At 47.1% G+C, this 14,171-nt stretch overlaps 1 protein-coding gene across 1 annotated transcript in view; it reads right to left on the reverse strand.

Annotated features, from left to right (window-relative positions):
- The window catches only part of LOC144142794 (uncharacterized), a 106,810-nt gene that overhangs the window by 54,363 nt on the left and 38,276 nt on the right, over positions 1-14,171 (reverse strand). Inside the window, exons 9-11 of the mRNA XM_077674525.1 lie at positions 6,591-6,701; positions 5,123-5,254; positions 3,977-4,108 (exon numbers count right to left, since the gene is read on the reverse strand). Of these exons, the coding sequence (XP_077530651.1) occupies positions 3,977-4,108; positions 5,123-5,254; positions 6,591-6,701 (375 nt within the window). The remainder of the gene's footprint in view (positions 1-3,976; positions 4,109-5,122; positions 5,255-6,590; positions 6,702-14,171) is intronic.

The raw sequence follows: 14,171 nt of genomic DNA on the forward strand, positions 1-14,171 counted from the left end.
GAGGTTTCCTTTCATCTCTTCCCACACTTGGCTCCACTGTGCTCGGGCCAGCTCAGAAGTATAAGATTCTATCGATGTAGCTAGGGTGGATAATGTTACTTTAAGGCGTTTCTTGTGTTTCTGCTTGCGCCATCTACGCTATATGCTGCTATAGGCGTCCCAAAGATAATGCAGGTGGGAGTCTACTGTTTCCGCCGGTATTTCAGGGTCCACGGGACTGTCGTGAGCGTGTTTGTAATAGATAATTTGATTGACCCACGATTGATACGTGTCAGAAGTAATCTCGGTCGGCTCCAACATGTGCACCGCACAGGTTTTCCTAAAGGAATCCCAGTCTGTAAGAAATCGTTGGCGGGGACGGCGGGCAATTTCAGATGGGAGTCGTAGATCGAGCTGTACTATGAAATGGTCGCTTCCTAGTCTATGTGGCGTGCAGAGCCTTTTAATGTCGGTGATTCCGCGCGAGAAGGAAAGATCCGGGGAGGTATCTTTTTGCACGCTGTTGCCTACTCGTGTATGGGTAGGGGGATCGGACTCGATCGTAAAGCGCTGAGCCTTGGTGGGCTCCCATAGGAGACGACCTTTGCGAGTAGTGTGTGTGTAACCCGAGGCCGTGTGTGGGGCATTGAAATCGCCTAGTATGAGTAGCGGATGAGGTTGTGAAGCCTGAATAGACAGGTGGAACAGTTGCTTGAATGTGTGTGAGTGCGCACGGGGGCTACTATATACGTTGAGTATATACAATCAGGAGGCTTTCCGTTTGGGGGGGTAAAGGACAACCAAATCATATGGGATATCAATACTGTCAGATTGTAAACGTTCCCCGGGAATGTTACGTTGGACCAATACCGCAGTGTATGGGTTATCCTTCGATTGTAAGACCTGATAGCCCGTCAACTTGACGTCCTGTCCGGGTTCTTGACATGCTATCGCAAGAGGAGCTTTTGGTTCTGTGGAAAGAAGTAGCTGCAGGTTAGAGCGCTTGCGGGTAAAGCCTCTGCAATTCCACTGCCAAACAGAAAACGTGGCATCCGGCTTATTTATTGTAAATTCACTAGGCGGGAGGGAGTTATTTTGCGGCAAATTTCGGTCGCTGGCAGGTGCAGGGGCGACGATTCCCCGAATGCAACTATGCATATCGACCCGAAGCGATTCAATAGTTGCCTGCATGGCTGCCTGGTTGGCCAAGAGGATTTGGTGGAGTTGTAAATATTCTTCCTTCTGCTGCGCGAGAGCTGATTGGCACGCAGTCTCGATCCCAGCGAGACGATCGTCGGATGTGGAGGATGTGTCGGAGGAATTGGAGTTAGCCGTGGCTTTGCCGCTTCACAGGGGGTGGTGCGGAAATATAGTGCGGAGGCCTGAGTTGGCTGCTCCGATTGAATGGGAGGAATATCGGGACGAGCGTGGAGTTGTTTTTCGTGCTTCAAGGCTGCACTTTCTTGTTTCAAAGTGAGAATTTCTGCCCTGATAGCTTGCAATTCTTGAAGAATTTTGGTTTGCTTATCAGGGGAAGATGTGACACGCGAGAGCAATGATGATGATGGAGCACTGGGAGGCGAGTGCTGGCAGTTCACCTTTGTTTTCACGGTGCCCGATGGTGGGAGCTGTGAGGCATCGGGGTGACATAGATGATCTGGTAGCCCATTGGGAACAGTTTCCGAGGCCTTGCCAGGTTGCAGCGGAGGACACTCTGTGGCACGAAGAGTCCTCGCAGAAGCTGCAGCCTTTGCGTACAAAACTACCGGTCGGCGTGGTTGGTAGTGCTTGGGACACGCTGCCGTCCCAGTAGCATGAAGGCCTTCACATACGATGCATTTTGAACACATGGATGATTTTTCGGGGCATTGACGATTCCGCGAGTTGAGCACCGATAGAGGGCTTGTCCAGTGGGGCAGACTTCCCGTCGATGTCCTGGCCGCGAGCATAAAGTGCAGGCTTCTGATTTCTGCGAAAAGACTTGCAGCGGTGTGTTGCGGCACGATACCGAAGCCAGTATGGAACGCGGCTCTCGGTGAGTTCTCTGCTGGACGCGAAAGCCCAGGAGACATTCAGAGCCGAGCCACATTCCCCTCCTGACCTTGTGGACAGGCAAAGTCGTCTCTGCGGTGTCCTCACAGCAGCCTACTTCCGTGACCAGCGAGTGTGGAGGAAGCAGCGTCGCGTCATCGCACGGCGCCGCTCACAACACGGCATCTCTCGGCTACGACAGCGCCAACGACTATCGCACCGAACCCCGCGCACCGAGCCAGCTCATCGACAGGAACCCACACGTGAGCGCGAGAACTATTGGGAGTTGGTCTTTTCTCATGGGAGTTATTGTTCTGTAAGACGGTTATTATATTAGCCTGACTTTCATGTGTGCAGTTTATCTTTAGTTGTCCGTTAATATATCGTGTGTTTTGCCCGTTGCTAAACCTGCCTCGCGTCCCTTCCGCCTGGTAAACGTTATCCTCCTCATCCAGAAGAAACGCCGGCTTCACACCGGATTATACTTCTCAAAAGGACACATTTGAATTCGTTTCTGATGATAATCTAGGCCTCCTTTTGAGCGACTGGCTTTAAGCTTTTGCCTCGTTCCTCTGGAGACAGTATGTTGATGCCCACATCAGTCCCTTTGGGCGAGACACTGATATGATAGCGTCAGTTGCGGACATAGCTGTCGGCATCATCTGCCGAGCACATGCTACAAAGGATATGTGTAGAACAACTTCACCTAGCAGGCGCGGCGACGCCTGCTTAAAACGCGTATCCTTTCCTTTGTCTCCGCCGTAGCATCATTGTCATCCTTTCCACACTGGAGTTGCCGAGGCGTCGTATTTCGGATTTAGTAGATCCGTCTTATCTGGCTGCCTCAGTGTCAGCTTCCAGTTGGCAGGCATAACGTATTTCCGCGGACGCTTGATGAGCACGGCTAGCGTCCTCGGCGGAATAAAAAAATGAGCCTTATAATGCCATGGTGTTAAATATAGAGCGATGCATCCTGTACACATTGTTAAAGGGCGAAGCTGTTACATATGACCGGTGCTTTACCTATGAAGCATGGCCTACCCATTTCGAAGTAACCTGCGGCCGGCATTTGTATTGCCATTTGTAAGGTGATCTGCCCGCACCACCCGCCCTTTCACGTGAGGGCTGATTCCCGCAGTAGCTCTGGTAGCTCCCTGTACGCGCGCTCCGCTAGGTCAAATCCATCAAATCCTAACTCCTTACCTCTAAATTCTCTCCAAATGTTTTTTGGCCTAAGCACAGAAAGCTTCACTTGATTAAGGTAATGAGACCTGACATCAAGATGTATTTTTGAATTGACGCTTCTCCAATCGCGGTCTCCGCTTGCGCGTGCTGCCAATCCGCCATCGATGGGCACCTTCGGCAATATAATTAAACACGTGTACTCTAAGCTTGCTGCTGGGAGAACAGCTACTTTCTAGCGGGGCACCTTTTTACCCCTGAGTTTTGAAGAGCTCACGGTGAGTTCCTACCGGTGGGCGCACGCACACACAAATGCTTGCAAAAAAAGGGCAAAAGAGTTAGAGTGTTTTTTGCAAAAACTTGCCATGTGCAAAAGGGAGAACGCTCGCCATGTGCTCGTAGCAAAGATCCTGCGAGTACATGGCATGTACTGGTGAAGTAGCAAAGGCAGAAGAAGAGAAAGCTGATTCGCCCACTGAAGGTGCGAAATGTACTTGCTTTCGTGGCCTTCATGTGAAAGGAAGTGTTACGAGGGTGTGGGGAGTCGAGAAAGTTTTGCGCACGGATTTTTCGACTTCGGGGTGAGTGCCTGTCCGCCATTTGTATGTCGCCATGGCGGCCGCTAGGCACGACCGGTATGGGGAAATGGTTCCTGAGCCCCATTTGCAAGTTTACCCAACTTATTTTAACGCCCACGGAGTTAAATGCCTGCAGAAAATTTGCATGCAAAACCATTACAGGAAGTGCCACACCTGCAAGTTTGCAGGTTGCCATGCGGGCTCACCTCAGAGCAATTGCTCTTTATCTTGGTGCTTCCGGGTCCGTTGCTCACTTGTGCTTCGCAGTAATTGAATATCTGTGGCCTGAAGAATGTCCAGCATTTGATGAAAAGTTTTCCGCACATTTCTTGGTGCTCCTGCGCACACAAAATCGCCCAAATAAAATAGGTGTGATCGCGATTTCAAGAACACTTTGAATGGGTATTCATACATTAAGTACTTGTTTCATCTCTATCTAGCGAACAAATTGCTTGCCCAAGGACGCGCTTTAGATTCCCGGCCGCGGTGGCCTCTTTTCTGATGAAGCCGAAGAGCGGAAACGCCCATGTGTTAGAGATTTCAGCGCTGATTATTGAACCTCAGCTGGTCAAAAATATTCTGGAGCCATCCACTACTGTGCGCCTCATCGCCTGTTTAGTGTTGGCGTGTCAAGCCCAAAATCAATCAATCAATCAATCAATCAATCAATCAATCAATCAATCAATCAATCAATCAATCAATCAATCAATCAATCAATCAATCAATCAATCAATCAATCAATCAATCAATCAATCAATCAATCAATCAATCGCTTGAGGTCGCCGCCCGTATGATCACATCATCATATCTTACATTCCTAATGCACACGAACTCAGCTGTCGCGATAACAGTCGAGGAAACAAGGCACCCAAACTATTAGGCCTTAGCTTCTTTGTCTCGCGGATGAAGATGTCGTCGTTGCACCTAACTATAACTTTATCAACCCATAACTATTGAGCAGAACATAGGTGATCTTTTGCGGAACATTCTTCTTGTGCCTTCGGAAGTATAGAAGGGTATGCATACCGTGTTGCGCAGTGAATTATTGGCATTGAAGTGTATGGGTCATAAATATTGTGCAAAGCAATGGAATGCTTCATATTAGGCCTATTTCCAACGCGGACATATCAACTTTTCTTCCTATTTGTATTCTTCTATCAGTCTCATACATTTCAAAATGGTTTATATGAGGGTGAGAAAAGTTTATCCTTTCTGGATATTTATTATCTTCCCGTTGCACACGGCAAAAAACAGGTTGTCTGAACTACTTGCGCTGCTGTTAGTATTCGCTCTAAGTACATAATATCTGCAGAAATTTTTCAACAATGTGTGGTTCCGTTCCAGAGACTTACCTCAATGGTGGCCACGTGGAATGCCATAGAGCAATAGTAGCAATTCATAGTATTTGAAACGTCCGTCATTCCTTGCCCGGTGCCCGCAGTAGCTGTTTCGGTTGGAGATGTAAGGCCGATTATAGGCTCCTCCTGAGTGAGATGAAACCGCATACATTGTATTCGTGCTACAGCAAAACAGTGTTTAAATTGTCACAGGTATCTAAGCTGGCCATATATGAGTTCGCAACTTACAACAAGCATAGATTCCTTAGCGACGTTCAACAGTGATTAAAAGCGAAATGAAAAAAGCTGTCAATAGAAAGAGCCGAAGGAAAGCTTGGGGAGTTGACGAAATAACCGCGGATCCAGTAAAACATGGTAGTGAGGGGCGAGGAAGGCGAGCAAAATTATTTTTGAATGCCTCATTACATGAAAGAGTAAATAGCTTGCAAAACTCTTACAGTAATTTAATTTACAAGATGAATGCAAGAAAACTAAAGGAATACAGAAAAATAAACCCACTCTACATTTTATGTAGTGATTTTAGCAATGTGATAGCTAAAGCAACAGTTCACGACAAATATTTTGAAAAGCAAAAGGAAAACATCAGTCAGAAAAAAACTATTTAGTAATTGATGTCATTTTTGCATGTGAACCTGGTGATTAAAAAGTGTGCGGAGTGGCCCCTCAGAGTGGCAATAAGGGATTGCCAAAAAGCGTTTGATTCAGTAGTCAGCAGCGCAATGCTTTAAATAAATAGTGAGTTGTGACCATAAGATGGTAGGGAGCAGAAAAAGACTATATTAAGAAAGAAAAGGAAAGAAACGAAGTGAAAGAATAAAAGTGAACCTCGAGTAAGTAAGCAACAGAAAGCGAGTTCAAGATGGTGTGTCCGGGAAAATTCGCCGTCATAACAACAATGGCAGAGTAGCAATAGTCATATGATGTGGCGCTAGAAAAGGCACGGGTAAACCAGATTTTTTTCATTACTCTACTAGTGTTTTTTGGAGGGCAGGGAGTTCGGTAATTTTCTGTGCCTTCTGTACGCTACAGACACCAGACGGCAGTTTTTTGCTTTGCCTAATGAACCATGCTTGGCTGTTGCTGTAAAACAAAAGATCATCTGCTGTGACACACAGCTTTGACGTATAAAGATACAAGCTCACTACGGGTTGTACTTGGGCTTGCTGGCTATGTTTCAACAATACCACGAAAATCAGCGTGAAGACTATAGGGCGAAGAAAAACTGACAAACGAGAGCGCTCCTGTATTTTTGGTGTTAACTGATGTCCACCACCATATTTTTTTATTTTATTTTGTATGGTTTAGTAGAAGGGTTCTAGTTTCCGATTCTCAATGGTCATTGTCAAGCCATTTATCATTGCTGCCCTCGCCCGGTTTTTCCTTAAGATGCGACAGATTTCACGTAGACTTCACCTGTATCTAACAACGATGCAACAACATGCAGTGAGAAATAAATGCATACCTTCAACACTGAACTACTAGCGACTTTGCCATGAACTTGAGTTGGCGGAGATGAAGGACAGCGCCAATTGTGGGAACGGCGTTCATAGGGCCCTCCAGGCGACATGGCTGCCTGTAAATAGAACCAATAAAGGTCGGTGTGCCATGATCTGTGGCAGACGTGTCCAAGTGCTTTCGATCCGGCCTACTGGTGTGGCTGTACTACCAGAGTGCCTACCACCTTGGACATTATCTTGCGATCAAAGAGGAGCGCACGTGAGACCGCTCATATAGGCAACCTCGCCAACAAAAGTTTAAACGGCCCAAATCGGCATTAGCTAATGTCTAAAAAATCCGAATTACTAAGAAATGCCTGGGCATACTGGAGTGCGTCACCCAAAGCCGCGTAGTTACTCTAGAAGGGGCTATGCTTCCGTGCTACTTGAAGATTCTGAATGAAAATAATAATTTAAAGATTCTGATGCATGAGTAGACTTCTCACGCATGCCTTGACGAGACGCATGTTGGATGGTTTAATCAATCCAACCATCAATCAAAAGATCACTTTGTCTTCTTTATTGCCTCTGCTTTGTAACCTTGTAGATTAATTCATTTGTGTTTTGAAAGACTCTACGCAGTGAAAGAACTAGTATAAACGCTGAAACCGTGCAGGACTTCGGCACATTGAAATATGAATCGCCGGTATTCACACTAAATGAGAAAGTCACGAAATACTATATAAACGTATGGATATATTTAGGATTTATTGCTGAAAAGATTGCAAAGATTGCTGAAACGATTCTGACCTTACATCGCCCAATAATATCCCATTTAACGTCCGAAAGCTCCTCTAATACTACGGCTTAGTTTCCCTCGTTAGGCAGAATTTTTGCGTTGACCGTTGCCAAGTTCGAGTTCCAGAGACGGCCTGTCCGGACTGAGAGGTTCTTAGCACCCTCTGCTGCATGTACCGCTGTTCTGACAGCCACCGAGGTCACATGTTCTACAGCTGCTGGGGACTACGGTTCAAGAGTTGGGTTGGTCAGTCATTGAAGGTGGGCGCCAACTACAGCATCAGGGTGGCCACATCCTTCATTGGTGAGGGAGTGCTGTTTGTATCTCTAAGAGCCTTAAACGGCTCTTTAGAGGGCCGCTCAAGGCTCTTTAGGGAATGAGGGAAGCACCGAGAGGCCAGAAGGGAGTAGGGGGATATACATAATTCTCTTGGAGGACATAAATAATAATGAGCAGCAGTTCACGCGGCAAATCGCGTTAGTTTGTACGGACAATTATCAGAGCGCCTTCCTGTGTGCTTGTCAGTTACTCTGGTAATCATGTCTTATTATGAAGGTGAGCTCACAACCTTTCATAAAGAGGGTGTGATGCATTATATAAGGAATAGTTACAGGCAGGGCCACACAATGTCGCTCAAACTCCATACGACTGCCTACAAACGGGCATTTTGAATTCTTCATTGGGAAAAATCTGTGACGCTTGGGAATGCAGGATATTTAGGCCATTCTGACGTATGGGTGACATCGTCTTTTTCGGTAAATCGGGATAAGACCTGTAATAAGTGCTCATTACTACATTAAAAAACTTGGGCAAAGCGACAAAAATTAAGGTGAACGCATCGAAAGAAAATAAATGGCAACACAGGAAATGTTTTCTCCACCTTAGACAACGGAATGCTAGAAGAAGCAGAAAAGTAAGTACAGGAAATCTCGCCGAAAAATGTGCAGGTGGAGCATTTCTTACGGTCTATCTGGGGTATATCGAACTGCAAGATGGTGTACAATAACTCAAACCCGATAAGGTTGGTTCCGGGCATGACTTATGGTGACTCTCGTCTTACAAAACATGTCTACGTGATATGACTAGTACTAGTTATTTCCCGCGGCCTTAATTTTACGATTAGACCTCCTAGGACCAGGCCACAGAGAACACACGGAAGTGTTGATTACAGTCACAAGGAACTTCCGCAGCTCCCAAACCGCCCGATAGTTCCCAGAAGCTACTAGCGAGAGCGGCTTGTGTGAAGTCGCCTGAGCCACGCCAGGAGCGCTACTTATGCGGGTAGTAGCTGCAAGAACGCAAGGGCCTTAAATTTTCTTGGTTGATTGATTGATTGATTATTGATTTTGAGGTTTAATGCGCCAACGCTTCACAGGTGATGCGGCGTGCCGTGGTGGAAGGCTCCGGATAAATTTTGACCCCCTGGGGATCTTTAAAGTGCGCCGAAATCTCCAACACACGGGTGTTTTCGCTTTTCACCTCTACCAAAAAAGCGGCCGCCTCGGCCAGTAATCGAACCATGCGCCCTTGGGCTCAACAGCACAGCGCCTTAGCCATTGAGCCACCGCGGCGGGTACCTTTCTTTTTCTGTTTTTAACCTACTGCTAAGCCCGCTACCGCTAAGCCCGTTACGTACTGTTAAGCCCGCTATTGGCGCTGCGCACAAGGCCCCGTTTTCAGTCGTTCGGCTCACATGAGCGGTGGCCGCCATCGCGGGAGCTGCCGATCAGATGATCGGCAGCCGACCACCCCCGCAGCATCCATTGCATGCGCCGCTGGGTCGTCTTGGGCTACGTGACTCGTCTCGCGTGGCGAAGAGGCTTTTACTGCTAGTTGTTCCGCTTTCTTAAAAGCATACTTTGTATCGTCCATTTCAAATTATAAGAACGCTAGTGAAGTCAATTGTATAACCAGGGCTAGTTCTTCGTGTTCATAGTTTCAGTTCAGGGAGAGTAACGTTTCTCCAAACATTTGAGGTTATCCGTTAAAAGCATGCCTCCGTGAAGCTTTGAACCGGAGGTCCGTAGATAAGACCGATAATCCTCCGAGCGGCGGCAGAGGTGGGAGTGCAGGAGTTGAAGAACTTGTGGGTTGATGGTTTCCAGAGGAGAAACAAGCTTCTGAAGTGTACAATATACAATCAAACACCGCCACAACGAACGGTTATACTACAAAATGCTACAGCAGAGCATGCCATAGGCCCTGGCCAGATCGATGTGTTTCCTATGTATTGTGAAGGCCACTACAGCGAAGACGACTACTGCGAATATGCAGGTTTAACGAAAAAAATAATGCATTCCCGAGCACGAAATTGTTGTGTGATAACGAATACGCCTAGCCGCGCACGTGGTTACCCGCAGCCGATAGGCGTGCCGAGGATCATAAGACATCCAGTTAAGCCACGAAGCTGCAGAAATCGATAAACACGCACAGTGTCACGGCTGCCTATTACGTCTCGGTGGACGGCCAGGCCCTGGTTTGCTCTGACCTGACAACTGAAGACATCGTGGAGGCCATCATAGAGAAAGGGGACGCCTCAAGTGATCAAGCGAGCAGTGATGAAGAGCCAGCAGACGAGCCAAGCGTTTAACTACCCGCGAAAAGGTAGCAGCATTGGACGCGCTGCAGATATATATCTTTTCACTTGTGACTTCGCGCCTCACTGTGCCGTGAACCTTGACAGCATCAGGTCGGTGGAGGTTGCGTATTGACTATGGCATACTACTGTGCAGAAAAAAAAATTGTTGACTTATTTTCGCCGACTGTGGTCGAAATCGTATTATTGTTTCTATCAGTATGCGTGTCTGCTTATTTCGGGTGGTCAGGAAAGTGCTGAAAGCATATAACGAAGTGACGTGTATAATTAAAAAAATATCGCGGTCCCACACGCTTTAATTTACAGGCGTTAGACTCTAACCTAAACGTTCATGGAGAACTTACATCTCACGCACATATTCCAAAATCTACATAAACTGGTGGAACTTGTTACAAAAGTGCTTGGCATAGCCGAATGTACATAGCACGTAGGTAAACGAGAATGGAGTCATGTGGGTGATCTGCCGAGCGAAACTGCAGCACAGCCGTAGCACCTAAACAAAATCACGAATCAGACCACGAGGCGTTACGTTGCACGTGCTTCGATGGTTCTGGACCACCTGTTAATCGCGACCTACATCTGTGTGATTTTGATACATGTTGTCGCATGAGGGCAGATCAATATCATGATCAGCCTATCAATGCCCAATGCAGGGCAAAGGCCTCTCCCATTAATCTCCAATTATCCTAGTCTTGTGTTAACAGTGACCAATTTATCCGGGCAAACTTTTTGATCTCATCTGCCTCTCTAACCACCTGCCACCCCCTGCCACGCTTGGATTCACTAGGGATCAACTCTGCTACCCTTAATGACCAACGCTTTTCTTGCCTTCGCATTACATGCCCTGCCCACACCCACGTCTTCTTCTTAATTTCTACTAATACGTCCTTAACACGCGTTTGTTCACTGTCCCATTCCGCTACCTTCTTGTCTCTTAACTTAATTTTACACCTATCATCTTCGGTTCCATTGCTCGCTGAGTCATCCTCAATTTAAGTTGCACCCTTTTAATGAGCGTCCAAGTTTCTACCCCGTAGGTGTGTACCGGTAAATACTGAATACCGGTAAGATGAGCACCGCTAAGGTGAGTACTGAGGCGGATATTCTTGGTCAATTTGGCTGATTTTACAAACGTTCTCTATGAGAGAAAAACAAAAAAAGACACATAATCAGCCAATGCGAAAAACTGCAAAACTGACAAAAGGTAAACAAATACCGAAAAAAGTGAAATGCAACTCGTCTACGCGTAACTCTTGTCCGTGACATCGGCAAGTTGTACACGCGCTTGACCCCCAATTGTGGAATTTGCCATAGCTCGCCAAATTACAGTGACTGCGCTTTGACTCAACCCAAGCGCCGTCATACCGATCATGCTGACAGATCCTCCGCGCGTCGTGCAAAAAAAAAGCGGGAAGATCAAAGAACCTTTCACAAAACGTAAATGCTGTCTTGCTACTGACACAGACCACGCCTCCGTCGTGCGCCAATGGGAAACGAAAAGCCTTACGGGAGCATACACGACTTCAGTGGAAATGCGCGGAAGTGGAGGCACTTCTTTATTTTCCGTATAGCGACGGAAACGATGTCGGTCTAGCAACCGGCTGTGTAGACCACAAAATTTAAATTTCACGCTTCTGTGATGGCGCCAGTGCCACGAAACCTAATCGCCAGCGACAAATACTAGGCGAAAACTCAGTAGCGTGCCTACCGAAGATACGCTTCTTGCAACGGTACTCGATCCGCCAGAAGTTGAAAACCGCCTTAAAAAAGCGACACAAAAATTTGACGAAGAAGATCAACCCCGACGAACAGTCCTCATTTGCCAAGACTTGCTTCGCAAATAATGTAAGCAGCTCTGGAGAACTACAAGAGGCGAACCAAACAGCGAGCAGAAAATTAGGCTTAAAAAGTGTGGGGCCTATAAATTGAATTCGAAGGTGAATTGCGAAGTGAGGAAGAGTTGGATATCGCTAACAAAAAAAAAAAGGTGTGCCGCCAACGCGTACTCCTGGTCGTGACTTATAAGTGGTCAGGTAAACTTCATTGTGAATTGCTTCGTTAAGAGTTGATTTCTGGAGATTAGTGTCACCCTCTTTACGACGAGAGGCGAGAATGGTTCTTCCGGTATAGCTGTTTCAAACCTGTAGCATTGAACAGTTCGGTGAGCCTCAGTGAGCTGATCTAGGGTGTTGTGTGAACCCATAGCTATGATGCAATGTGTTGAGGCTGAAAATTGTGTGCCTATCGCAGGCTTGGTGACCTTCCGAATAATACATTACACCTTTCAAATCTCCATTTTACCCATCTTTATAGATGTGGCAACGTAGTTAATGTGGCTGATTATGAAGGCATCTGCCAATAGGAGGAAGTTGACTTCTTTCATGCATATGGGTCTCTTAGCGACACTGGCTAGGACCCTCCCGATTCGCTCGCCACTAGATTGTAGGGCGTGGACCGTGAAGGTAATATTCCCTGTCTTTAGGTATACGAAGGCCTACGAACAACACGCAATTTACTCAGGGTATGTCATTCCCTTGGAGGTGCACTTTTGTATTTCTGTAGTTCTGTCGTCGCCCTGCAGTTGTTTGGACGATAAAAAACATTTGAGGCTTTTGTGGAGAGCAGACTACGCCTCATGAGCACGTAGTGACGTATAGTTGTGCACTGTGGCCGATGCTTGCGGTAGGAGGTCTTCAATGTTGCCATCGCTGCCTCAAGAGGACCGAATAGCTATGACGTCTGCATAAAGCTGAGGTTATCACCAGGAATGTGGTTGAGAAGCGGAGGAAACTTGATGATTGCACAGTGTATAGAAGTACTGAGACCCCGTAATGTTGTTAGGTGCCATGGCAGCCATTTTGGACAATGTCGTACTTTACTCTTCCAACTATGGTTCTGGCAGTACGGTCGCTGAGAAAGATGACAAAGTATTTGTATGCTTTGACCCCTATGTCGATGTCATTCATATTACGAAGGATGGCGGAGTCACTGACGCAGTGAAAAGACTTGGTCATGTCCAGACCGATGATGACTCTGGTATCAAGCATTGGGACATTTGGGTAATCGTAACTGTAGTGCCGGACTTGCAGCAATACATCCGATGTCGTTAGTCGATAACCCTGCAAGCTCGTTGTGCTGGCTGGCCATCACCAGGAACCGCTGGTTGATGTGCTGTTATACTTCTGCTGAATCTGGCAGACACTGCCGTCAGCCCTTCACCATCCTGCTGAATAGTACCCTCCGTAGCCCATTCCATCCGCTAGCAAACGACAGGAGCTTCCTAAGGTAATTAGGCTTGCTAGACATCGTCGGGACAACCACGGCAGTCCTCATCGGTACTTTCACCCCTCACAGTGGCTCGAATAGCAATCACTGAAGCCACCTACACACGTTTGGAAAACCTGTTTCCATTTCCCGGCGCGTATGCGCCACCCTTTCTATGCCCCCCTCCTACCCATCCCGCACTGATTTTCTCTATCCTGGCACGCGATCTACAGCTCACGCTCCGAATATGGCGCAATTTTAATCTTTTTCAGGTGATTTTTTCTACTAACCACTATTCCTTTGTACCACATCCGCTTCATAAAACAGAGAACTAAGGTTTTGCGTTAATAAAAATTTCAGGGGCTGCTGAGAACTTCCTAGCTATATAAAATCGAAAGTCCATTCGACATTTTGTTGGTCTGCCGTTAAATGTCCTGCTGAACTTTGCGACTGTGCCCATCACCACTTGAGCAGCCCCATGGAAATCACTGTGAGAACATCGTTTCCCTCGATGGTTATCGCCAGAGGACTGTCGATGATCTGTTACTGAACTTTTGATGAACTCCTTGGCCGTAGCCGTCACAACTTGACCAGCCCAATGTACAGCACCCTCCGAAACTTGCTGAGCTCGCCAACCGTCGCCAGGAGCCTCCCGGTAATCGGCTATTGAACGTTCTCTTGAACGCTGCCGCCTCACCATGTGCCACCTGAGCAGTCTCCTGGACAGCAGCCTATGGAGCTTTTCTACTTTCTTGTGATCGTTAGTACCCTTCTGATCTGCTCTTGCACTTCACGTGTAACTGCGCAGCCGCGCCTGTCGCCATTTCACTAGCCCCCTGGATAGCATTATCTGATGCTGGTTCCAATTTTCCTGACGAGTGCTGCGTCGCCCATTTTGAGGCTTACATGAGACCGCGCTCTCGCACTGCTGTTTGTCTTTCCTGGCGC

Source organism: Haemaphysalis longicornis, unplaced genomic scaffold, assembly GCF_048455015.1.
Source record: "Haemaphysalis longicornis isolate Haplotype H1 unplaced genomic scaffold, Haemaphysalis longicornis Haplotype H1 scaffold_6, whole genome shotgun sequence".
NCBI lineage: Eukaryota > Metazoa > Arthropoda > Arachnida > Ixodida > Ixodidae > Haemaphysalis > Haemaphysalis longicornis.